This window comes from Microplitis mediator, chromosome 11, assembly GCF_029852145.1.
Source record: "Microplitis mediator isolate UGA2020A chromosome 11, iyMicMedi2.1, whole genome shotgun sequence".
NCBI classification, from domain to species: Eukaryota; Metazoa; Arthropoda; class Insecta; order Hymenoptera; family Braconidae; genus Microplitis; species Microplitis mediator.
In genome coordinates, this window is record NC_079979.1 from 19,381,752 (window position 1) to 19,409,335 (window position 27,584).

At 30.2% G+C, this 27,584-nt stretch overlaps 5 protein-coding genes and 1 long non-coding RNA gene across 7 annotated transcripts; 3 read left to right on the forward strand and 3 right to left on the reverse strand.

Annotated features, from left to right (window-relative positions):
* The first annotated feature begins 3,400 nt into the window (after positions 1–3,400).
* On the forward strand, positions 3,401–5,854 carry LOC130677911 (major heat shock 70 kDa protein Ab-like). The gene has a single exon (XM_057484826.1). It carries the CDS (start codon positions 3,490–3,492, stop codon positions 5,413–5,415), a length of 1,926 nt encoding a protein of 641 aa, XP_057340809.1. The 5' UTR covers positions 3,401–3,489; the 3' UTR covers positions 5,416–5,854.
* A 3,308-nt stretch (positions 5,855–9,162) lies between these two features.
* LOC130677912 (nuclear factor interleukin-3-regulated protein-like) lies at positions 9,163–11,603 on the forward strand. 2 transcript variants are annotated; one of them, XM_057484827.1, is made up of 3 exons: positions 9,163–9,595; positions 9,671–10,190; positions 11,018–11,603. In XM_057484827.1, exons 2-3 carry the CDS (start codon positions 10,038–10,040, stop codon positions 11,372–11,374), a joined length of 510 nt encoding a protein of 169 aa, XP_057340810.1. In that variant the 5' UTR covers positions 9,163–9,595; positions 9,671–10,037; the 3' UTR covers positions 11,375–11,603. The 2 variants fall into 2 exon arrangements, with proteins under 2 accessions (XP_057340810.1, XP_057340811.1); XM_057484828.1 differs by having other exon boundaries at positions 9,682–10,190.
* A 2,135-nt stretch (positions 11,604–13,738) lies between these two features.
* On the reverse strand, positions 13,739–15,032 carry LOC130677022 (uncharacterized). Its single transcript, XM_057483540.1, has 4 exons — positions 14,824–15,032; positions 14,517–14,737; positions 14,287–14,422; positions 13,739–14,197 (listed from the first exon to the last, which is right to left on the reverse strand). Exons 1-4 carry the CDS (start codon positions 15,030–15,032, stop codon positions 13,888–13,890), a joined length of 876 nt encoding a protein of 291 aa, XP_057339523.1. The 3' UTR covers positions 13,739–13,887.
* Positions 15,033–18,622: 3,590 nt separating this feature from the next.
* LOC130677724 (uncharacterized) lies at positions 18,623–19,300 on the reverse strand. The gene is made up of 3 exons (XR_008991698.1): positions 19,112–19,300; positions 18,805–19,025; positions 18,623–18,710 (listed from the first exon to the last, which is right to left on the reverse strand). It is a non-coding gene; the product is annotated as an uncharacterized LOC130677724 (long non-coding RNA).
* Positions 19,301–20,887: 1,587 nt separating this feature from the next.
* Positions 20,888–24,263, reverse strand: LOC130677401 (uncharacterized). Its single transcript, XM_057484149.1, has 8 exons — positions 23,645–24,263; positions 23,261–23,402; positions 22,905–23,048; positions 22,585–22,757; positions 22,286–22,515; positions 21,979–22,199; positions 21,749–21,884; positions 20,888–21,653 (listed from the first exon to the last, which is right to left on the reverse strand). Exons 1-8 carry the CDS (start codon positions 24,083–24,085, stop codon positions 21,344–21,346), a joined length of 1,797 nt encoding a protein of 598 aa, XP_057340132.1. The 5' UTR covers positions 24,086–24,263; the 3' UTR covers positions 20,888–21,343.
* Positions 24,264–26,046: 1,783 nt separating this feature from the next.
* LOC130677389 (uncharacterized) lies at positions 26,047–27,252 on the forward strand. The gene is made up of 3 exons (XM_057484132.1): positions 26,047–26,472; positions 26,537–26,892; positions 26,959–27,252. Exons 1-3 carry the CDS (start codon positions 26,378–26,380, stop codon positions 27,240–27,242), a joined length of 735 nt encoding a protein of 244 aa, XP_057340115.1. The 5' UTR covers positions 26,047–26,377; the 3' UTR covers positions 27,243–27,252.
* Positions 27,253–27,584: the final 332 nt, after the last annotated feature.

Below are 27,584 nucleotides of genomic sequence, written 5' to 3' on the forward strand. Positions count from 1 at the left end.
ATTTAATGTGAATAATTTACTTTAAAGATAATTATTAAAAATATTAATTATAATTATTGTACTCAGATTTTAAAATATTGGAAATTAGTTTTTGTAAAAAGTGTAGAGATGTAGAATTTTTTTTGTATTTAATTTCGTAGAGTATAATTTAAATAAAAAATAATAATTATGTTAAGAGTGTAAATATAAAAAATAGATTTTATTATTTAAATAGTTAATTAGCAAAAAATTAGTAAGGCAAATAATTAGCCAGTACATCACATTTAATAAAATATAGAAATCAATGACAGATAATTATCTAATGTTTATTAAAAATTTTAAATTGTATAAAGTAAATAAAATAAATAATTACTGGTATGTAATAATTTTTTAAAAATGCAATAAATTATACTCAATAAATTTAAATACTGTTTTTTTTCCCGGTAATTAAGTAATTAAATAAATAAAATATATAATAAAAGAAGGTAAATTTTTTTCACTCACCGGCTCCAGGAAGACTTTAGAGAAGATTAGGGTGGAAATAGCAGGCAGCCGCACTCGAAAAAAATTACAAATCACTTTAACTCACGACACTTAATAATTTCACTGAATATTTACACTTAGACACTTGTTAACACAAAATAAATTTAAATTAGTGATGCTGAAAATAGCAGATGTCGGAAATTTAATTAAATTACGAATGATTTTAAAATTTTTGGACAAAGTTTAAAATTTTTGAGTACTTTTTTTTAAATATTTGAATTTTATGATACTGAAGTTAGACGTCTTATAATTTTTGGATTTTTTTAAAAGTGACAAATTATAAAAAAAAAATATTTAAAAAAAATGCACCTGTAGTTTTTGAAATTTTGAATATGTGCATATTTTTAGTTTTTTTTTTGTAATCGACGACAAAAAAAATGAAAATTGCTAATTGTCGGTTAGCTTTAGGATTATGACTAGCCGACGTTTTATAATTTTTGAATTTTTGAAAAACGATGAATTATTTTTAAAAAAATATTTTAAAAAATTGCACTTGTAGTTTTTAAAATTTTGAATATATACGTATTTTTTGTTTTTTTTTTTTGTCATTAAATTGAATTGTTGAAAAAAATTCAAAAAATTGTGAACTGTCGGCTAACTTCAGATCATCAAATTTTCAGTTCTCTTTTTTTCAGTATCATTTAAATAAATATAATTTGAATTTATCACTTTTTAAAAATTATATCACCAGAACAAAACCAAGTTATCATTTGGGTTATAAATTTCACTCACTTATTAACGAAAATTTATTTAAATAATCACTGCACTTTTTTAAAAAAATATGAATAATAAAAATATGAAAAAAAGATTTAATTAAAATGAATAGATAATTAATGATTTTTAATATAAAAGTCACCATCGAACACTATGAGATTCACTGAACTTTTGACCACCATTTTGAATGCCACTCGATAATTAACACTAATTATTATTTTTCACTATAATTTAAACAATACTATAATTGATGAAGATTTAATTAACCGATTATAATTAATAAAAACTTGTTATAAATTAATTAACACAAAGAACTGGCACTTGCAACCTTCGTAGATTTTGCGTTCGAGCTGAGTAACAACTGACTGTCAAGTGGCGCCAGGACGCGCAGTGAACTAAAATTCAAAAAACCCTCGTCGCTGATTGGCTACTGTAGACGCGCGTCCTTTTCATTATCGCGCGAATTTTAATTTTGATTTGAATGCTCGCGTCTGAAATTTATTCTTATCAAAGATAATAATTACTACTAATTAACTTTATTAACTAAAATTTTTTAAATAAATTATTTGTAAAATTGTCAATATTAAATAAAAATAAAATTAAGTAATTAATTATTAAAAATAATGGATTTAAAAATTATTTTATTAATTTTTGTGATCTAATTTTATATTTAATTAATTAATCTTTAAATATTTTAATTAATTTTTCGAGTCTTCTTCATAAGCGCGCGAATTTTAATTTTAATTTGAATGCTCGCGGCTGAAAATTAAGTAATTAATTACTAGAAATAACGGATTTAAAAATTATTTTATTAATTTTTGTGATCTAATTTTATATTTAATTAATTAATCTTTAAATATTTCAATTAATTTTTTGAGTCTTTTTCATTAGCGCGCGAATTTTAATTTGAATGCTCGCGGCTGAAAATTAAGTAATTAATTACTAAAAATAACGGATTTAAAAAATTAATTTCTTAATTTTTGTGATCAAATTTAATATTCGATTAATTTTCAAATATCCTAATTAATTTTTTGCGTTTTTTTCATTTTCTCGCGAATTTTAATTTGAATGCCCGCGGCTGAAAATAAAGTAATTAATTATAGAAAATTATGAATTAAAATAATTAATTTATTAATTTTCGTAATTAAATTTAATAATTAATTAATTTTTAAATATCAATTAATTTTTCCCCCACCCTGCTTCTTACCAGCACTTGCACCAAATAATAGACATACTGTTGCCATCTACAGTCGATTTGAATTACAAATTACAATTATCGTATTGCAGAACTCTACTACACTGCATCGAAGGTAATAGAGAAAGTCTAGAATGTTCGAGTCATTGACCTTTGATGTCTGAGAATATTCGAGACCGTGGTATTGATTGCGAGCAGCCGAGTTTAGAATTCTCCAGAACAGTCTACATAATTCTAAAACTCTTTTTTCCCAACAAAAATTAATAAATAATTCAAATTAATATGAAAATATGAAAATTATGAATTATCAAAATGCCCTTGCTCTCAATTTTTAAAATAAACCTTTAAATTTTAAATATAATTTCTAAAAATATCACCAAATATTTTTCGAGTTAAATTTTTATAGCCATATTCAATAACAAAAGATAATAAAAAATAAATATTTATATATTATAAATAAAATATGACGTAAATTTTCCTGTATATTTTTACATCTGGCTGAGATGTTTTATTGTAAATATAGAACATTCGTGAATTTTCGGCAGTGAACGCCCCGATCAATAAAGCCCGATTTGGTTCTGGAAATTCGCTAAAAAATATATAAAAATATAAATTTTTCCACTGCATTTCTTTTAATTTTCTCACCATTAGATCAAAAAAAAATTAAATTTATCTAACAACAAATATTATAAATAAATGATAAAATACAGCCTTGGCTCCGGAATGTTCTACATAATTCTAGTGATTTTAAAATTTATAAAAAATGAAAAACAAATTTATTGATCGATAATCTATTGTTTTTTTCAGTCTAATTAAACAATTTTATTTTTTTATGCCGATAAAATAATAATAGAAATTGAAATAGATAATAATTTTTTTTAGAGCATGCGAAATATACGCGAGAGTACCCGAGGTATCGAGAATATTCGCGCCCCACTCTGGCGTCTTTGAGCGATGGTATAAAAGCCGCGGCGCGGACTGGCCTCGGCACCAGTACACAAATACAAAGCAAACTATAAAGAAGTTAAGTGAGGAGTTATAAGTTAAAATCAAACACAATGCCTGCCATTGGTATTGATCTTGGAACAACATACTCTTGTGTTGGAGTATGGCAACAAGGGAAAGTCGAAATCATCGCAAACGATCAAGGCAACAGAACAACACCCAGCTACGTTGCCTTCACGGACACCGAGCGGCTCATTGGAGACGCAGCTAAGAACCAGGTTGCGATGAACCCAGCAAACACAGTCTTCGACGCCAAGCGACTCATCGGTAGAAAGTTCGACGACCCAAAAGTTCAAAGTGACATGAAGCACTGGCCTTTCAAGGTTGTCAGCGAAGGAGGTAAGCCTAAGATCCAAGTCGAGTTCCGCGGCGAAGTTAAAAGATTCAATCCGGAGGAGATAAGTTCGATGGTCCTTACGAAGATGAAGGAAATCGCCGAGGCCTATCTCGGACAGAAAGTCAAGGACGCGGTCATCACGGTACCAGCATACTTCAACGATTCACAGCGTCAGGCCACCAAAGACGCGGGTGCTATTGCTGGGCTGAACGTCCTCAGGATCATCAACGAGCCAACAGCCGCAGCTCTAGCTTATGGTTTGGACAAGAACCTGAAAGGCGAGAAAAATGTGCTAATATTTGATCTCGGAGGCGGTACCTTTGACGTTTCCATCTTGTCAATCGACGAGGGATCGCTCTTCGAGGTCAAATCAACTGCCGGTGACACACATCTTGGTGGAGAAGACTTCGATTCACGGTTGGTAGACCATCTGTGCAAGGAGTTCGAGAGAAAATACAAGAAGAATCTCAAGAGCAATCCAAGAGCGTTAAGAAGACTGAGAACAGCTGCAGAACGTGCCAAGCGTACACTGTCATCCAGTACCGAAGCAACCATAGAAATTGATGCTCTCTACGAGGGTATTGATTACTACACAAAAGTTTCACGAGCACGTTTCGAAGAACTCTGCGCTGATCTCTTCAGATCCACGCTGGAACCTGTGGAAAAAGCACTCGCTGACGCCAAGCTTGATAAGAGATCTATTCATGACGTTGTCCTCGTGGGAGGTTCCACTCGCATCCCGAAGATCCAGTCGATGCTGCAGAACTTCTTCTGCGGAAAACAACTAAATCTGTCCATCAACCCCGACGAGGCCGTAGCTTACGGTGCCGCAGTGCAAGCAGCCATCTTAACCGGCGAGGGCGACAAGAACTCAGCCCTCCAGGATGTTCTTCTTGTTGACGTCGCTCCGTTATCTCTGGGTATTGAGACCGCAGGTGGTATGATGACCAACATCATCGAGCGCAACGCTCGCATACCCTGCAAACAGTCCCAGACATTCACTACGTACGCCGACAACCAACCCGGCGTGAGCATCCAAGTCTACGAAGGAGAACGTGCTATGACCAAGGACAACAACTTGCTCGGTAAATTCGAGCTCAGTGGAATAGCACCTGCTCCACGTGGTGTACCGAAGATCGACGTCACCTTCGACATGGACGCCAACGGAATCCTGCATGTAACAGCAAAGGACACCGCCAGCGGTCGCAGCAGCGACGTCCGAATCACCAACGACAAAGGACGTCTGTCAAGGGAGGAGATCGACCGCATGCTTTCTGAAGCTGAACGTTACCGCGACCAAGACCAACAGCAGCGGGACAAAGTCGCAGCTCGCAACCAACTTGAGGGCTACGTGTTCTCAGTGAAGCAAGCGATCCAGGACAGCGGATCACGATTGACTCAGTCTGACAAAGACCAGGTCACTCAGCTCTGCGACGAAACGATCCAATGGCTCGACAACAACACCTTGGCCGAGCAGGAAGAGTACAAACATAAATTGGACGAGATTCAGAAGCAATGCTCACCTATCATGACCAAACTCCATCAAGGTCCAGGTGCCAACTCTGCGGGTCCTCAGGATTGTGGAGCACAATATCGCCAAGACAACAACTACTCTGGCCCAACGGTTGAAGAAGTTGACTAAACATCTTAACATTCCCAAAAATAAAAACCAAAACGAACAAACAAGATGTAAATAAACAAAAAAAAAAGTGATATTGAAACTCCCAAGACTGGTACTAGGATGAATATGACAGCAAGTGAACAGGTATAATTTTATTCATTGAAAAATTTGTAAAATTGCTGTTTGATCAAAAATTAACTGCAGGTCTCTGCAGTTGGTTTTTGATTTAAATTGTAGTTGGACAAGTTTATCTATGAGTAAATTTTTAATTGTCATCATTCAGTTGAGTCACTCGTTGTCATATTCACCCTATCTTAATTTAATTGTAACTTAATTTAATTACTGTAAGTTTTTTTTTTTTTAAAGATAACGTACGTTGCGAACAATAGAGTCAAAGACCATCATTGACTTGTAAAAAGAAATAAAAATAAATTAATTTATTTTTTTATAATAAATCAAATGTATTTATTTAAATCCTTTCATTCCTCATCCCACTTAAGTTTTAATTAGATTTAAGTTTTTATTTAATTAACAACTTACTTTGGTAGTAATTATTTTATTTTATAAGATAATTAGATAATTTAAAATTTAAAACTTTATTTCGCTGATTGGATTTTTAAGAGCTTCCATTTCCTGAAAATAAAATAAATTAAATAATATTTTAAGAAATTTAAAATTTTAAAATATAAATCAATAAAAATTACCTTTTAATTTATTAAATTTAATTGCCTTAATTAATTTTAAGTATCGTAGTATTTTTGTATCTGAACCAGAACTCGTTATCTAATGACTGCTTGGATTTCTAATTATAGCTGGTGGCCGATAAATTCATTCTGCAATTAAACAGTTAAGTAAACATGAGTGTGAATGTAGCAGACAAATTTAAAATTACCAATAAGTAGAGTAAATAATTAATAAAATAAAATTATAAAAAACTGCGCACTTAAAAAATTTTTAAATTGATAAATGCATTTTTTAAAAATATTTTTTTTTTTAATTATTTACCCTATTTATTTATAATTTTAAATATGAGTGTGAACGTAGCAGACATCAGACAAATTTAAAATTATAAATAAACAGAGTAAATAATAAAAAAAAAAAATTTATAAAAAATCCACTTACTAATTTAAAAATTTTTTAAATGCGCATTTTTATTAAATTTTATTTTATTAATTATTTACTCTATTTATTAATAATTTAAAAATCGTCTGATGTCTGCTAGATACACACTCATATTCAAAATTATAAATAAACAGAGTAAATAATTAAAAAAATATATTTATACAAATATAGGACCTCGTTATAAGACTCTTAGTTTCTCTCTCAAACTTTTGTGATACCTGGTTTATAAAAGAGACAGAATGATAGTCTTATAACGAGGTCCGACTGTAACTGAAATAAGTATGAATCTAGCAGACATCAAACAAATTTAAAATTAAAAATAAACAGAGTAAATAATAAAAAAAATAATATTTATAAAAAATGCGCTTATTAATTTTTTAAATGCGCATTTTTTTTAAATTTAATTTTATTAATTGTTTACTCTATTTATTAAAAATTAAAAAATTGTCTGATGTCTGCTAGATTCACACTCATGTGTGAATGTTACTGACCAGTGGCAGTATTTTGAATTTTTGAATAAATAAATAAAATTTCAGTAGAATAAGAATAAAAAAATGCGTATTTAGATCAATGAAAATTCAGTACGCGCATTTTTTTTAATTTTACTGCTTTAATTTAATTATTTATTTATTTAAAATTTGTCTCGTCTGCTACATTCACACTCATAATAACTGATAATCCATATGATTTTATCAAGATGATTATTTTGGAAATTTTCTATACAAAAAAGTAAATTAAAATTGAAAGATTCAATTAAAAGAAAAAAAAAACATTTAAATGACAATTGTCAAATTTTTTTTGGCAATAAAAATTAAATGTTTAAAAAAAATTACCATTAGTTCTATACTTTGTACGTAAGACTTTAAAGTTGATGATTTAATTAACCCACTGATTAATTGAATTGATTTTTTATTTTGTCTTCTTTTTTCTAAACATTTAGCTGCAGCTGTAATTAAAATCATTGAAATAAATATTTGAATGATAAACAAAAAAATTATTAAATTACCTCTCAATTTTTTAAGATCATCACCTAGAACTTGGGGTTAGGGTTCAAAAGCTAGCAGCATCATCATCAATTTATTTTAGTAGAATATTTTTTGGATTTATTTAAAAACGATAAATTATAAAAAAATTGCATCTATAGTTTTTTTCAATTTTTTTCATGTGCATTTTTTTTTTGTAGTTGATTTGTTGACAGTAAAGTCCAAAAATTATTCATTGTCTGCTAACTTCGGGATCATGTTTTTTTTTCTTTAATTTAACAATAGTAATTATTATAATGTGAATAATAGGCACAAATTAATTAAATAATTACAAATAATAATAATAATTTCACTTTTTAGTTTTTTTTTCCACTTGTTATTTTTTTTTAAATTGTCGATCGCAGCCATCTGTTATTCAAAATTCAAACTTCTTGGCATTCTTGTGTGGCTGTTCCGTATCAGCCGTCAAAGTCCGAGAGGTGTCAGCAAGATATATATACCAACAGCAGGAGACGACCGAGAACAAGCGATACAGAGATATTTTTTACCTTTTGATTTTTGAATTTACTTTGTTGGATAGTTGCTAGATGTCGCGAGCTGGCTTTTCTTTACTATAAATCTCTCTCTCTTCTGATTACTAAATCACGCAGAATGTTAAGTTTTCAAATCAAATGTTACACAAATTGGCTGTACGGGATAACCCAGAGGCCAGCTGGGAAAACAACCCAGCAAGAGAAAAAAAAAAAAAAAAAATGTTACACAATAAAATTTAATTTTTTTGTTATTAGTTATCATTTAGAATATCTTTTATTAAAATTAAAAGTACAACTAGATAAACTCTTTTAGTTGTATAAAGATTTATTCTGATCAATCAATTTGCTAGAGCACCTATGAAAATATATTTTTATAAAATTCAACACCGAAAATGGCCTGATGAAATTAATTTTAATTTTACAAACAATAATTTTCTGCATTAATTTGATTGTTCGTTGAGCTCAACTGGTTATTTGGGATATTTTCTCTTAATTTTGGTCATCAACAAATCTGCAGTTCGTTATTTATATCAGTAGTCCGATCAAATTAGACATAAAAAGTGACCAAATAACAAAAATTCCTACAGAGCTGAATTTTGCTAATAGAGACCACCACTTAAATATCGTGGAAACCTAAACATACAAACATGCAAATAACCTTTTCATTCTCTAAAAATGAATCAGGGAAATTCACTTCAAATTAGTGAATATTCACTGGGAACCAGCTATAAGTATACCACTGGTTGAATTAGTGGTATACTTATAGCTGTAGAAATAGTGACTATCCACTGATTCGCGAGAATTTCACTAATTCATTTTTAGAGAGCAATAAGACAATTTATGGATAAATTGAGAAAAATATAGATAGCCCGAACTAGGAATTGAACCCAGACCAATTCGGTATCGCGCCGAGTGGGTACACCGGTAGGACATAGAGACTACAGTGGGATCTACGTTATTTGAACTCATACTAAACCAGTTCGTTGACTGACATTTGTTTTGTCTTACATGAAATTTTTCTGTTTTATTCTATCAAAACTAACCCTGATTAAAAACTCCGATTGAAACCGCTGAATTCCGATTGAATCCAATTGACTTTCAATCGGAATTTATTAGTTTCAATCGGAGTTTTTAATCAGGGAAGTCTATTTTGTTGATCGGTAATTGTTTAAAAACAAAAAGAAACAAGCAACTTCTCTCTGTTTGAGTTTATTTTGACAGTTAATCGGCTTATAAATTATCAGTCAGTTTTCCATTTCCAAAAAAAAAAAAAATAGTAATTTCCAAAATCATGCCGCGAGTGTACAACTATGACAAAAAAGATGACAGGAAAAAAGATAACCACGTGACAGTTGCTAAATTAGTTTTTAGTTATTTACGTAAAATTTCGATAATGGATGCGCAACGGCGACGAAAAAAAAATGCTCTGCACAGTTTCCGTAGGACACATATAATGCGAAAGAGACCTAATCCAGGACGTTAATTTATTAAGCTCATTAAAATTTTATTTAAGTAGTAACCTAAATTAATAATTAAAAAATTGAAAAGTCCTCGCAACTAAAAGTACGTTCGTGAGGTTTTTACGATCCAACAGCCAGCAGTCCTTGGTATTTATTGCATTGATTAAAAATTTATCAGCTATTTTCTAGGAACGTATGTAAAAAAAAAGTATAACTATATGTGGGAAATGGTAGTATAACTCTTGTCATGATGATCAGTGATAGTTGATGGGGCCAAAGCTGATGAGCAAGCCTTTGGAAAACGTACACAACACCTGATGGTTCACACAGTTACGATAATCTCGATGCAATCACATCACGTTATACAATGTATAAACATATACATACAAATACGTACTCGAGCTTTTTTACTCATTGCCGGAAGTCACTTAGTGTCATCCTAGACTTGCAGTTTGTACTGTTTACCACGTGGAGCTCAAGCTCTTATTGTGTTTTATCTAATAGCTAAATAAGTGAGTTGAGTTTTCAAAAAAATTTATTGAGTAATGAATAGTTTAAGTGGGGGTAAAAAGTATCGGAGAAGTGAAAAAAAACCAATGGCTGATGATAAAAAAGATGATAAATATTATGAACGGCGTAAAAGAAACAATGAAGCCGCTAAAAAATCACGAGACGCTCGGAAACTACGCGAAGATTTTGTAAGTATATAGAGGAAGGGGGGGGGGGAAGGGGGTAGGGTAGGCAAAACGGGGTACCTCCAAAATTTTAATAAAAAACAATTTTATATTTCAAATGGTTTTTAAAAATTTCAAAATCACTTTCCTGCACAAAAAAATATATAAATAACATATATGTCCCATATAGCCGATACATTAATGCATATATGTCACATATATATTTTTTCGTGTGGGTTTGTAAATATAATTGAGTTATTTTGAATTTTTTTTGTCAAACTTTTTCATATATCGATTGTCAGTTGAAAAATATCAATGACTTTTGTTTTATGATAAAAACTTGAAAAGATTTTTTTTTCTTTCTTTGCATCTAATAATCATGTAAAATTTAATTTTTCTTCATGTAAATTATTTACATAAAAATTCAACTTAATTAAATTCATTTAAAATCCGGAAATTTTTTTTTTTACCATTTTTAGGGGGTACCCGGTTTTGCCCGCAAAACTAAAATTTTTTTTTTTTAACGGTAACTGAAAATTTTTTCTATTTACTTTGAATATCATTAAAAAATAAAAGATTTAGTGGATTTGAGCTCTCGAAAACTTGGTATTGCCTTAAGTAATCTGTTTTGCCCTTCCCTCCCCTATATTACGGCGTGCGATTGGTTTTTAAATCGAATCGAATTGAATAATTAAAATTTTTCAATTTCGTTAAAAATCTAAATTATTCGAAGAATTTTGAATCAAAATTTTCCTTTTGAATTCAAAAAATTGATTTTAAATTTACATGGGAAAAATTAATCAAATTTTTAATCAATTATTGTAATTAATTAAATTAATGATTTATTGCAGATGGCAATAAGAGCTAAATTATTAGAGAACGAAAACGGAATTTTGTGGAAAAAAATAATTTTATTGTGTCAAGAAGTTGAAGCTCTTCATGAATTTATAAGAAAAACTCGTCAATTTGTACCAGCAAATAGAACTGATCGTAAATATTGGGCGGATATAAATCATCAGCGAGAAATCTTAATTCATAGACCAATTAATTGTCTAACAAATATTGCCGAGCGTCCGTCAACGTCAACATCGATCTCATCGTCATCGTCATCATCAGTTGACAATAATAACAATGCTAGCGTGACCGCTTTGACATTTATCTCACGGCTTTCATCAATTTCGCATGCACCAACACAGTTTGCAATCTAATAATCCTATTATTTACATCTACGTGATTCTTTATTTACACCGAGCTTAAATACTATTTATTCATAACTATATTAATTATTTACTTAATAAGTTAAATAACGAAACACGGCGCATATAATTATAATAACTATTTTGTACTCTATAAAATTATATTGCTTCAATAATAATAATTATTATAATCACAATGAAATTAAAAATATCTGATATTAAAATTGAGCATTAAAAAAATTTCAACATTTATTTAAAACCTTTTTCTTATTTTTCGCTACAACCAAATGTCCATTAGCGCCCCCGTACGAAAAAAGTATATAACCGGGATATATACAGGCAAAATTGAATATATGTCTCATATATACTTTTTTCGTACGGGTCAGAGCTTGCAGAAAAATCCTCGACCAATTTTGTACTACAATATGGTTCCAATATGAACTACAAGATGGCGGCAACTCTCGTGCGCGCTAATTTTCATCAACTTGTTGGTCAAAATGGCGGTTGGGTACTTGGGCTTTTAACTGCGAATTAGAAAGTAAAGTTTCCACGCGAACTCTCGCACTGCGACACCTACTCTCATATTATCATACTGCACATGTTAAATTAGTAAAAAAATTTCGAGGTTAGTCAACCAGCTGCGTCATTAATAGAAAAAATTACTCATTGTTAATAATAGTTTGTTATAAATATTGTGGCTGACTAAAAAGTATATTTTATAAAAAAATAAAAGGAAATCGTGTTGTACAAAATGGAAAATCAAGACACCGAATCATCAATGGCAGACAGCAAAGTAGAAAAAGAAGACGAAAAAATGGAAGAAGAAAAAAAGGAAGAAGAAAGTAAATCGGACGTGGAATCATCTTCTGTTCGGGAATGGTCAGAATACGAGGCCGCATATCGGCAAGTGATGAATGGAACTTTGTCCGTTAATACTGTAGTCCGTATGTCCAGAAATGAATACGACAACTATTTTAAAAAAGATCCCGGCATTGATTATGTTGAAGTTTCTCTACTCCACGTGGCTGTTGGTTGCCATGACGAGAAGTTTTTTAATTTCCTTATCAGTAACGGTGCGAACGTAACGATAGAGACGGAACATTTTGGGCCAGTTCTATTCAACGCCATAATGATAAGAAATTCAAAAATGGTTGAGGCAATACTTTCTGCAGGTGCTGATCCTAATAAACGCAGTGAATTATGGATAAATGATCGCAAGTACGCTTATACGCCACTAGAACTCGCAGTAAAAAAAAATTTGGCGCCCATTGTTAAAATATTACTCGATAAAGGAGCTGAAGTTAATGGCTACAATAAAGTCAAGACTGCTTCACCTTTGTATATTGGTGCTCAACATAGCTCTGCAGAAGCGATGGAAGTACTTTTGGAAAATGGTGCCGATGTGAATTGGACTGTGGGAATCAAGGGTACGGCTACGGTGGAGACATCTCTTTCTCTAGTTATTAAGAAGGGACGGAACTTGAAAGCCGCTAAAGCATTAATAAGAAATCTTAGAATAAATATCAACTATCGAGATAATTTAGGCTTTTCTTATCTTCATTACGCCGTTTTTTTGAGCCATAACAAAGAAATGGTCGCCTGTCTCTTGGATGCTGGCATTAACGTCGACTTAATAGACGGTGACGGACAGTTGCCAATACATTATTATGATGATGATGACAATAAGTCCTATAAAGTTTGTATTCCTGTTCTCAAAGAATACATTGTCAAGTTGATGGCCGCTGGATTAAATGTCTGTGAAGCGAATATGGCGGCTGTTAAAGGTCCCGAGTATGATGATTTACGTTTCCGTTGTTGTGAAGAAATTGACATGATGAGAAGAAGAATACTTTATAATACTACTCTAACCTGCTATAAGGTAATATATTTATCTCAACATGCGGCATCATCGTTGTTGAAACGTGCTAACCTTGAATTCACTTACGATGATGAGATAAGAGCTAGATTTCCTCTCTATTCTAGTATGCTTATTCACCGCTTGGATAAAGCACGACGACAAGCAATCGCAAGATTTGACCCCTAATGTATATATTTTTTATTCATTTCAAATTTCCATCGAGACCTGGCTAATGATCAAATATATAACTATGGGTATTAGATGTAAAAAGTAATACTGTAGTACAGAACAATTTCCATACGAAAATATTAGTAAGACATTAATTGGATACTGTAGATAAATAATTCGTATTCTAGATTATCTAAGAGATGTATTTTTATTGCTGAGATGAAAGATGACTTTATAAAATAAATAATAAATTTTTGCACGATAAAAATGAGTACTAATAATTTTCTACCGCAATAATTAGTTGGATAAGAGGGATAAAAAAAAATACCATTATTTTTTTTGATCCCGATATTATGTATAAAATTTAAGTGTAAGGAAATAAACCACAACTGGTGCTGTAATTTTTAATGACATAAAGTAATGATCAGTAAATATAAACTTGAGAAGCATAAGAGTGTTTTTAATGATGTAATTAAAATATCGACGACAAAAAGTTACTTTAGAAACTGTTGTAGTTGACCATTTCCGAAAAGATATTGAACGTATATGGAGATGAAATCAATCGAAATGCAATGAAACCGCCGTATCCAAGTTGTCCTTTGTGAAACAATCCCACCCCTCCGAGTGGAGACGGCGGGGTGGACTGGACACTTTGTGAGTCGAAAAATGGAATTACTGGCAAGTTATTATATTTCTGCGATAGTAGACCGACAGATAAATCGATGTAGTTCCATCCAGAATTACTCATTTCTATATTTTGAACAGGAACCTCAGCTGAGTTCTTATAATCCTTGATGTCTATTTTTTCTCTAATATAAAAGAAGAAATAAAATTTTAATAATCCCCTAGCGAGAATAATAGAGCAACATTAGAAAAAATTAATTTATTTTACTCTCACCTGAGATCGCGGGGTGCAGAGATGGGATAGAACCAGTGATGATTTGATGACTGCCAATATTGACACTCTTCCCATATTTTTGTTCCTCTTACTACCAACGTTATGTGATTGTCATCGAGCAATTCAAATTTAACACCTACAAATATGTTTTACACCAATAAATGTTAATAGAGACAAAAAGAAAATTTTAAAATAAAGAATTAATTTAACAGTTTTGAACATTAAAATACCTGTGACAAAATAGCCGTCTGGTAGTTCAATGTCATCTAGATTGAATGATTTTACATAAAAACTGAGTTTTATCTTATCAGGTCCTTTTGACGGAGGGTAACCATTACCGGGGACCCATCGAACAGTATTGCGATCCACAGTACTGTTAACCAACTTGCCCTCCTGAATGTCTATCGAAATTATATTATCTTTGACAGAAAATCTAATCCCCGTGACAACGCTGATAAAAATAATAAGATGATCATTGAATAATTATTTGGTAGCTGATATTCAATTTTGAATAAATTTTTAACGATTTATCATTACCGACTATCCGCGCTATCAGTGTAATGTTCTCTCAAACTCAAAGTCCGAATGCTTAATTCTTCATCAGAATATTTATCGCAATAGCAGAATAATTGAAGAATGTAATGATTATCTGTTTTACTGTAACACTTTACATCCGATCCAGAATTATCATTTTCAGAAGTTTCGGAAGCAGGTTCTATTGTATGCGGGCAAAATTTAGAATCCATTTCAAAAATCTGTAATTTACACATAATTAAGCTGACGATCAAATACGTGATCATTATAAAGTGTATGATTATATCAATACTTCTGGACATCTCATGTGATTAACAAATTCATGGTTACCATTGGTAGACAATGGAGAGTCATTGCATTTATACCCATTATTCATAACTCCTGTCAACTTATAAGTATGAAAATTCATTCTTATATATTTTGATCGGTCTGATACATAATTTTTAACACGAATGTAATTAGCACCTAGAAAATGTTTTTCATACCTCGTTTACATATTACTATAAACATATGTTAATTATACTTTATACCTTCGTTCCAATTTGGCGGATCGCATGTTTTATGGATTTTATGATTCAAAGTAATTAATGGAGTTATTTCGTTTGCAGATCGTAATACTCTTGTTATTGTCTCCAAATATTTGTTAAAAAAATTTATTTGAACTTCAGACAGATCTTGATGTCAATATAAATAGAAAAAAAATATATAGTAGGGGAAGAGGGGGGGGGCAAAAGGGGGTACGGTAGGCAAAACGGGGTACCCCCAAAATTTGATAAAAAAAAATTTTATATTTTAAATGGTTTTTAAACATTCCAAAATCACTTCTGTAAATGTAATTATGCGTTGCTTCGAATTTTTTTTGGTAAACTTTTTCAAAAATCAATTGTCAGTTGAAAAATATTAATGACGTTTGTTTTATGATAAAAACTATTAAAAATTTTTTTTCTTCTTCTGTATCCAATAAACATGTAAAATATAATTTTTCTTCATGTAAATTACTTAAAAAAAAATTTAACTTAATCAAATTCGTTTAAAATCCCGAAATTTTTTTTTACTTTTTTTAGGGGGTACCCCACTTTGCCCGCAGAAATGAAAAATTTTTTTTTTCAACGGTAACTGAAAATTTCTTCTATTTACTTTGAATATCATTAAAAAAAAAGATTTAGCGTATTTGAGTCCTCGAAAACTTGATATTTCCTTAAGTACCCCCTTTTGCCCCTCCCTCCCCGATATATAGATACCAAGTCAAAACAGATATGTGCTGCGAACTACCGTCAATTTTGATGAAAAAACTGAATCTAGTTTGCAGCACATTTCTTTTTCTCGATGTTCAAAATACAGGCGCTTAAGAAATAATATAGATTTTCAGGCTAAATGAGTAAAATACATACTAAAATTAGATTGTCTGACGTGAAGAAATTCTTGACCGATTATCATCATAGTAAATCCTTTGAGAACGTCAATTAAAATACGTTCATATAAATCAATAATCAACTTGATCATTGATATATTGCAGTTTTTTTGCACATCTAACTGAAACGATAACTGTAATTTATTGACAAAATAAAGAAACACGACGACACTTGATGATGGATGCCATAGAATTACGGCGGTTTTTTTTTTAAATCGAGTATTTTTATTATTATATTTATTAGGGTGGGTTGAAAAAAAAAACTTTTTTCTTGTTTTTCTTAGCATGAGGGTAGAATTTGTACCTTGTAAAAAAAAAATTTTTTTACTCAACATTTTGAGGTGGCCCACTCGGTTTTTAAATAAATAATTGATTAAACGGGGTAGTTCCAACGAAAAAAATTTTTTTTTTGTCCAAAATCGTGGAAAACATCTAATAATTGTCGAATGTGATTTTTTTTTACTTCACTTTCATTTTAATTCAAAAGAAAATGCTTTTCATTTTTGAATTTTTTACTGAAATTACAAAAATAATAGGAAAAAATTTTTTTCAACTTCTGACTGTCAATTAGCTTTCAAGGGGACACCCTACAGATTCTAGAACACCATGTAATTTTTTTCGTTGGGACTATCTCGTTTGATCAATTATTTATTTTAAAAACGAGTGGGCCACCTCAAAATGTTGAGTAAAAAAATTTTTTTAATCTTGAAAAATTTTTTTTTTCATAAGGTACAAATTCTACCCCCATGCTAAGAAAAACAAAAAAAAAGTTTTTTTTCAACCCACCCTAATATTTATAGGTAAATCACTTACTGTACTTTGCAAAGTTTCAAAATAAATTTGAAATATATTTTTATTCTGTTTTTTTCCCATCATCCAATCAGTCATATTTTGAATGTGACAATAATCCATCAGCTCTATACTATTACGAAAATTTGAATTGAAAACTGTTTCATTCAAAAAATAATGCACTTCATTGTTATCATAAAAATCATAAGCATTTATATTATTAATGAAAGTATTGTCGAATATCGTTTCAATATTAGTTATAATTTCGTAGAATTTAACAGTCGTTTCATTATATTCCGATGTTAATAATAACTGATTCATTAGTGTTAAATTGACATTATTATTTTGAGTAATTGTCTCAAGAAATTTGAATCCACTGAGAAAATAATTGAATGCTGTTTGTAAATTATTTTTAATTTCACCACTGTCTCTATTAGTACGAGGTATTTTTATAATTCCTTCCAAAGCTATTCCCATATGTTTGGTAACAGATATTACTCGTACATAATCGCGTTGTGTAGAAAAATACATATCAGTAAATAATTTAGTTGATATTGTTGGACTATTCAGTCTAACTGAACGCACATCAGCTGTTAAATTTATTGTTAATATTATTAATAACCACCATTTTACATGGAATAGTAAATTTTTCTGACCCATTTCTTCACGTCGGTTTAACACCCAATAAATATTAAAACAATATGTTTCTAAACTGTTTTTCGATGTAACTAGTAGCAGAACGAATTTGAATCAACATATAAAGGCATTGAAAATTAATAGTTTGTGGTATTTTCAAATATTCTTTGTGTTGGAGCGTAAAGATCAGTCGAGAATTTAACGACTTGGTTTTTTCAATCTAGTTATTGTATCAATTTCTGCTGTGTGTGGGGGAAACACAATAAACTCGTTAAAACTAAAACTAACGTTAAATGTTTAAATTATCAACACAATATATGAATTAGACGTATTAAATTGAAGTATATATATTTTCAACATTTTTAAAGCAATAATTATATCAAGTTTAATAAATTTTTATGACTTTCTGACTTATTTTTGTTTCTCAAACTGAAAAAAGTTAAAACCACTCGAAAATAATGAGACTTAAGTCTCTTTGTTAATATAATTAAATATCCGGTGACATGTATCTATTTTATAAACTGTTGAAGCATGTCATCTCCGAAAGTATATTGAATGTATATTTAGAATTAATTAATCGAAGTGCAATAAATCCACCGTAGCCAAGTTGTCCTTTGTAAAACAATCCCACCCCTCCGAGTGGAGACGGTGGGTTGGACTCGACACTTTGTGAGTCAAAGAAAGGAATTACTGGCAAGTTATTATATTTCTGCGATAATAGACCGACAGATAAATCGATGTAGTTCCATCCTGAGTGACTCCTTGCTATATTTTGAATAGGAACCTCAGCTGAGTTTTTATAATCCTTGATGTCTATTTTTTCTCTAATATAAAAGATGAAGAAAATTATAATAATCCTTTAGCAATAATAATAATAATACAGCAATATTAGAAAAAATTAATTAAGTTTACTCTCACCGAAGATCATCGGGTAAAGCCATAGGATAGAACCATTGATGATTTAATGACCGCCGTGATTGACACTCTTCCCACATTTTTGTTCCTCTTACTACCAACGTTATGTGATTGTCATCGAGCAATTCAAATTTAACACCTACAAATATGTTTTACACCGATAAATAATAATAGTAACAGAAGGAAAATTTTAAAATAAAGAATTAATTTAACAGTTTTGAACAATAAAATACCTGTGACAAAATAGCCGTCTGGTAGTTCAATGTCATCTAGATTGAATGATTTTACATAAAAACTGAGTTTTATCTTATCAGGTCCTTTTGACGGAGGGTAACCATTACCGGGGACCCATCGAACAGTATCGCGATCCACAGTACTGTTAACCAACTTGCCCTCCTGGATGTCTATCGAAATTATATTATCTTTGACAGAAAATCTAATCCCCGTGACAACGCTGATAAAAATAATAAGACGATCATTGAATAATTATTTGGTAGCTGATATTCAATTATGAATAAATTTTTAACGATTTATCATTACCGACTATCCGCGCTATCAGTGTAATGTTCTCTCAAACTCAAAGTCCGAATGCTTAATTTTTCATCAGAATGTTTATCGCAATAGCAGAATAATTGAAAAATGTAATGATTATCTGTTTTATCGTCACACTTCACACCCGATCCAGAATTATCGTCTTCAGAAGTTTCGGAAGCAGGTTCTGTTATATGCGGGCAAAATTTAGAATCCATTTCAAAAATCTGTAATTTACACGTAATTAAGCTTACGATCAAATACGTGATCATTATATAGTGTATGATTATATCTATACTTCTGGACATCTCATGTGATTAACAGATTCAAGGTTACCATTGGTAGACAATGGAGAGTCATTGCATTTATACCCATTATTTATAACTTCTGTCAACTTATAAGTATGAAAATTCATTGCTACATATTCTGATCGGTCTGATACATAATTTTTAACACGAATGTAATTATCACCTAGAAAGTGTTTTTCATACCGCGTTTACATTTTACTATATACATATGTTAGTTATACTTTATACCTTCTTCCCAATTCGGCGGATCACATGCTTTATGGTTTTTATGATTCAAAGTAATTAATACAGTTATTTCGTTTGCAGATCGTAATACTCTTGTTATTGTCTCTAAGTATTTGTTGAAAAAATTCATTTGAACTTCAGACACATCTTGATGTCAATATAAATAGAAAAAAAATTATAGTACATATAGATACTAAGACAAAAAAAATATGTGCTGCGAACTACCGTCAATTTTGATGAAAGAACTGAATCTAGTTTGCAGCACATTTCTTTTTCTCGATGTTCAAATTGAAGGCGTTTGAGAAATCATATAGATCTTCAGGCAGAATGAGTAAAATACATACTAAAATTAGATTGTCTGACGTGAAGAAATTCTTGACCGATTATTATCATAGTGTATCCTTTGAGAACGTCAATTAAAATACGTTCATATAAATCAATAATCAACTTGATCATTGATACATTGCAATTTTTTTGTACATCGAGCTGAAATTTCACGCGAATAACGTCAATTAATTTATTAAAACTGTTATTTATTGAGAAAATATATGAACCCTACGGAACGTGATGATGGATGCCATAGATTTACAAAAGTTTTTTATAAACGTTGAGTATTTTTTAAAATATTTTTATAGATAAATCACTTACTATACTTTGCAAAGTTTCAAGATAAATTTGAAATATATTTTTATTCCCTTTTTTTCCCATCATCCAATCAGTCATATTTTGAATGTGGCAATAATCCATCAGCTCTATACTATTACGAAAATTTGAATTGAAAATTGTTTCATTTAAAAAATAATGCATTTCATTGTTATCATAAAAATCATAAGCATTTATATTATTAATGAAAGTATTGTCGAATATCGTTTCAATATTAGTTATAATTTCGTAGAATTTAACAGTCGTTTCATTATATTTCGATGTTAATAATAATTGATTCATTAGTGTTAAATTGACATTATTATTTTGAGTAATTTTCTCAAGAAATTTGAATCCACTGAGAAAATAATTGAATGCTGTTTGTAAATTATTTTTAATTTCACCACTGTCTCTATTACTACGAGGTATTTTTATAATTCCTTCCAAAGCTATTCCCATATGTTTTGTAACAGATATTACTCGTACATAGTTGCGTGGTTTAGAAAAAAAAGAATCAGTAAATAATTTAGTTGATATTCTTGGACTATTCAATTTAACTGAACGCACATCAGTTGTTACATTTATTGTTAATATTATTAATGACCACCACTTGATATCGTACAATAAATTCTTCCAACTCATATTTACATAAATCCGTCTCTCCTTTATGTCGAATTAACTCACAATAAATTTGTAAAATTTTATTCGATATAACTAATATGAGAACGATTGAAACAACATATAAAGTCATCAAAAAGTAATCATCGCTGCTATTGTCAGAATTGTATTTTTAAAATCTTACAATTGATTGGAGTGAAGGTGATCAGTCCAAGATTTAATGACTTTGTTTTTTTCCAATCATTAATGGTAGCAATTTCGAACGTGGACAGGAGAAATAAAGTGAACTTGTTAGAAGCAGAACTAACGTTTATTTTTAAATTATTAACACATCATCAGAATTAAATTTATTTTCAATTTTTTTAAAGCAATACATTTAATGTTTGATAAATTTTATGACTCTGACTTATTATTGATATGATTCAGTATTCGGCGATAGGTATCTATTTTATAAATTGTTGTAGCAAGTCATCTCCGAAAATATGTTGATTGTATATTTAGAATGAATTAATTGGAAAGCAAAAAATCCACCGAAACTAATCTGTCCTTTGTAAGTCAATGCTAATCCACCCAGTGGAGACGGCGGGTTCGACTCGACACTTTGTGAGTCGAAAAAGGGAATTACTGGCAAGTTATTATATTTATATGACAAGAGACCCACCGATAAATCGACATAGTTCGATCCTGAACGACTCAGTACAACATTACCAGTGTCTAATTCGGCCGGATGTATATAATCCTTGATGTCTATTTTTTCTCTAATATAAACGAAGAAAAAAAATTGTAATAATCCCTTAGCAATGATAATAATAATACAGCAATATTAGAAAAAATTCATTAATTTTACTCTCACCTGGGATCGTGGGGTGCAGTGATGGGATAGAACCAGTGATGATTTGATGACTGCCAAGATTGACACTCTTCCCACATTTTTGTTCCTCTTACTACCAACGTTATGTGATTGTCATCGAGCAATTCAAATTTAACACCTACAAATATGTTTTACACCAATAAATGTTAATAGAGACAAAAAGAAAATTTTAAAATAAAGAATTAATTTAACAGTTTTGAACAATAAAATACCTGTGACAAAATAGCCGTCTGGTAGTTCAATGTCGTCTAGATTGAATGATTTTACATAAAAACTGAGTTTTATCTTATCAGGTCCTTTCGACGGAGGGTAGCCATTACCGGGGACCCATTGAACAGTATTGCGATCCACAGTACTATTAACCAACTTGCCCTCCTGGATGTCTATCGAAATTATATTATCTTTGACAGCAAATCTTATCCCCGTGACAACTCTGATAAAAATAATAAGATGATCATTGAATAATTATTTGATAGCTGATATTCAATTTTGAATAAATTTTTAACGATTCATCATTACCGACTATCCGTGGTGTCAGTGCGATATTCTCTCAAACTTAAAGTTCGAATACTTAAATGTTTATTGGAATGTTTGTCACAGTAACAAAATGATTTGAAAACGGTATTATGTGTTGTTCTGACGTAACACGCGACATCCCACTTCGAATAATTATGATCGGAAATTTTGAGTTCATCATCTACTACATCCGAACAAAACAGATTGTTATGAGGAGGATTCGTTTCAAAAATCTGTAATTTATTCATTAATGCATTTTAATACTTAATCTACAATTCCAGTAAATATATAAATATGAATACCTCTGGGCATCGCATACTCTCTATAGATTCAGATCTCAAGTCAGAATGCACTGAAAAACTGTCGCATTCATACTCTTGACCCCTATTTTTAAGTATATTGAAATTACGGTCTTTCTTCCCTACGAAAATTGCGTGGTCTGACACATAATTTTTGACACGAATGTAATTGTTTCCTATTGAAAAATTTTATTAATTAATATCATGATCTCTCGAAAATTCGCGATAAGAAATAAACTACTATCGTAATTTATTTTTATCATCTTAAGAAATTGATGACTCATTCGATTAAAATAATACTTATTAACAGTAATTTCGAGTACCTTCTGTCCAATAATCTGGATCACATTTTTTATACATTTTATGCTGTAGAGTTATTAGTACGTTTAATTTATTTACAGAATATAAAATGTTTTTTGTTGTATTCAGATATTTATTAAAAAATGAATCTTGGACATCTTTTATAGCTGAAAAAATACACATATATATGTAGTGCAACGAGGTGCTTCGAGAAATTTATAATTAATAGGTACATAGAGCACATCTCGAGCGCAAACGCGTACATTTCCACAAAAGCATTTAATTTTCCGCTTAGAAAATTGATAATGTTTTTATTTATTCGAATTTTCGAAAAATAAAAATTTTCTAAGTGTAGAGGGTGAATAAAAACAATACGTACTGTAACCATGTTCCCGTCCACGAAAAAGTTCCCAACCTATTGTAATCATTGTATATCCTTTGAGAACATCAATTAAAATTCGTTCGTAAAAATCAACTATTAATTTGGTCACGGAAATTTCACAAATATTATTCAAATTGAACTGAAATGTTAAACAAATTAAAACCAAAAATTAATTGTTATTTCAAAAGATACCCCGATATAAATCTTATAAACTAGAAGTATCCAAGCATTTTCATGGGTTCCATTACGGATAGATTTAAAAGTGAAAAAAAACCTGTACTGTAAAATTACAAAATTTTGAGAAAAATTTATGGTCCCTTAATTTTTTTGATTTAATAATACAAGAGTCTAGTTTATTTTTGGTTCAATTTAATCACTTACGTTATTTTGCAAAGTCTCAAAATACATTTGGAATATATTTTTATTAATTTTTCCATTCGTCATCAAATCGACTCTGTTCGGTGGATGACAAAAATCTGTCAGTGTTATTCTGTTACGGAAATCCGGATCGAAAACTGTATCATTGAGAAAACTATATATATCTTCAGAAATGTTGTCATCATAAGATTGCCAAATATTGACAAATTTACTGTCAAATATCATTTCGATATTTTTTAATATTTGGTAAAATATAACAGTCGTTTGATTGTATTTCGATGTTAATAATAATTGATCCATAAATGCAACATCGACATTATTATTTTTGGTGAAATCATCAAGAAATTTGAAACCACTGAGAAGATAATTGAACAATACTCGTAGATTTTTTACAGTATTGTTGTCACGAGGTAAATGTATCATTCTTTCCAAACTTAGTCCCATATGTTTAGTAACAGATATTACTCGTACATATTCGCGGTGTTCATAAAAAAAATTATCTGTAAATAATTTAGTTGATATTTTTTCATCGTTATTCAACTCTGCTAAATGCACATCAGATGTTAAATTTATTGTTAATATTATTAACAACCACCGTTTTACATGGAATAGTAAATTTTCCCGACCCATTTCTTTACGTCAAATTAACACCCAATAATATCTTTCCAAAATTTTATTCGATGTAACTAGTATTAGAACGAATTTGAAACAACATATAAAGGCATTAAAAAATAATAGTTGGCGGTATTTTTAGAATATTCTTTGTGTTGGAGCGTAGATGATCAGTCGAGAATTTAACGACTTGGTTTTTTCCATTTATTTATGTTCCCTGTCTTCACTGTCGTTAGGGAATTTAAAATTTCAGATTATTGATAAAAAGTAATTACTTAATTACTTTTCGGTTAAGAAATATTAGATAGACGATTGAAATACATTCTTCAAATTTTTATCAATAAAAAAACATTTTTAAAATACTTTTTTATGTTTCTCTGATTTTTTTTCTACAGTAGCATTTTTCAAGGTCGCTCATAACGAATTTTAAGAAGCGATCAGATGATATTTCAAATCCAAGATGGCTGAGTTATTAATTATTATAATAATTTGGAATACAAAGTATTGAAATACATTACCGCCGAGTCTTACAACTCTTGATACTTTTAATGAATTTCGTAATGCTGCATTTCACCATTTTCGTACTCTCTAAACATGAATAAGTGAAGATAAGTGAATATTCACTAATTCCAAGTGCAAGTCGAACCACTAATTTCCAATAGTGGTTTTATTGGCACTCGGAATTGGTGAATATTCACTATTTTCGTACTCTCTAAATATGAATGTGAAGATCAGTGAATATTCACTAATTCCAAGTGCAAATCGAACCACTAATTTCAAAAAGTGGTTCCATTAGCACTCTGAATAAGTGAATATTCGCTTATCTTCACTTATTCATATTTAGAGAGTAGTCAAGAATCTATTAATTAAGAAACTATGTGCCCGATGAAAAAAGATTTTATACAATTGTATAAAATTATATACAAAAAATGGCCCGATCCAATTGTATATAACTGTATAGAAATTGTATACGATTCTACACAAATTGTATACAAGTCTATATAATTATATACAATTTTATACAAATTATATACAATTCTATATAATTATATACATTTCTATATAATTGCAATATATAGAATTGTATAGAATTGTATATAATTATATAGAATTGTATACAATTTGTATAGAATTGTATACAATTTTCTATACAAATTGTATACAATTGGATCGGGCCATTTTTTCTATCCAATTATATATAGTCTATATATAATTATATATAGTCCATATATAATTGATATATAATTCTATACAATTGTATAAAATCTTTTTTCATCGGGCATGGTTATTTCTCACCTGGAACTGATTAATTTAATTTATATTTTTATATTTATATTAATACTAATACTATATATTAACCTCTAATGTAAAAATGTATTTATTCTTATGTATGGTCTCAAGGAATTACGATCTCATGGCCGAATAAATAATATATCTATCTAATAATTCAAATTTCAAAATGAATATTAATATTCCCAACTTCGAAATTATTAGCACTCACCTGCATTTTAAGTGACTTTGTATTATAAATTTTATTACAAAAGCTAAATTATCTACATTATAACTTTGAAACATATTGCTATTCAAAATTTTGACATTTTTGATGTAAAAATTCAAAAATTTCATTCAATATTTGTTCTTAATCGAAAAAGTCCGAGTTTCATTCAAATCACGCTCACCTTTTTTTCATAATTTCGTGAACAAATTTTGAATTTCTAAAGAAATTTATTCTTCGAGTAGGATATCAAATTAATAGTGCAATATTTTTCAGTGACTTCCACTAAAAAAATATTGTTTTCTCAAATGTCATTTTTCTGTTACTAATTAATAATAATAATTATTATGATATACAGTATTGTGAGCTAAATAATTCAATTAAAGTATATCAAACCATCATCGTCACCCTAGATAAAATTGCTTTCTTTTTATGTATTATTTTCATTCAATACACCAACACTGCATTGGCTAATAAAAATTCACCGTCCGTACTTAGCTTCAGCCATCGGCTATATAAAATCCTGTGCTGCCAGTAAACTCAGGCACTCGGTGTTTCACCTAGCAAATCGATTATACCTCGGAATCGATATACGTTAAACTAATAATTGTTACCAAAAATACATTATCATGAAGGTATACCTCATAATAGCTGCAGTCGTAGCTGCTACAAGCGCACAAGAAATATCCACAACAGCAGAAGTGCTGCAGAAAATATACTACAAGTAAGTAACCAAAAATCAGTAAACAAAAATACTGATCAATTAATTGCTTTAAATTTTTTTACAGATGTGTGGACAGTGAGTCAATGATATCGTGCGTCAAGCCAAAAGTACTGTCGTATTTGAGTGACGTCGTGAATTCCGATCGCGTTCCAATAACTCGAGACCTCGCGATAATTCGGTCCCGCGAATTCAATGCCGATGACAATCAAGACTATTTGGAGTACGAGGGCGTGGACCCTAAGAAAAAAGAACTTTTACGTTCATTGATGTTGGAAAAACTTGACTCGTACTTGTCTTCGCATCGGCTGGAAGCTAAATTACCTGAAGCTATTGTCGGATCTAATATCGTGCCGCGATCGTTGGTCGAATCGGTGCCTCGCAGTTTGAGTGTTTCGCTATCAGACTCTTCCAGTGGACAAGGTACCAAATTAACCATCAAATTTTTTAGAGTAATTGACCCACTGATTTATTAATGATCTTTTTCAGGACGTGGTTTCGTTAAAAAAGTCATGATTCCTTTCTTACTGGGACTGAAATTCAAAGCGACTGCTTTGGTCCCACTTGCGTTCGCTCTAATTGCTCTTAAAACATGGAAAGCACTCACGCTGGGTCTTCTTTCATTGGTACTCAGTGGAGCCATGCTAATTTTCAAGCTGACTAAGCCCAAAGTCGCGTACGAAGTGGTACATTATGGTCACCCGCCTGTTGAACACGCGCAGCCTCACTGGGATGCAAACGCCAATGGACCTTACAGCGGATACAGAAAATAAATTTTTTTTTAAACACAATTTAGACAATTTTATATTTATACTTTAAATTATGTAGTGTAATTATTTATTTTTTTTTTAAATAAAAATATTTTTTATTTATAATCCCTTTGCTTCATTTATTTTATATTTTTCCAAAAATTAATTTTATTTAATAATTAATTGCTCAAAAAATAGTCATCATTAATTGAGTAATTAATTTCGCTAATTAATCACCAATTTTCAAAATTATTTTTAATGTGGCAGCACTCAAAATTAATCGAATGCGAAAAATTAAGTGATTTTTTAAGGGATGATCAGTAAACTTTTTTTAAAAGTTTGAAATTTTGAATAACTTTTTTTTTT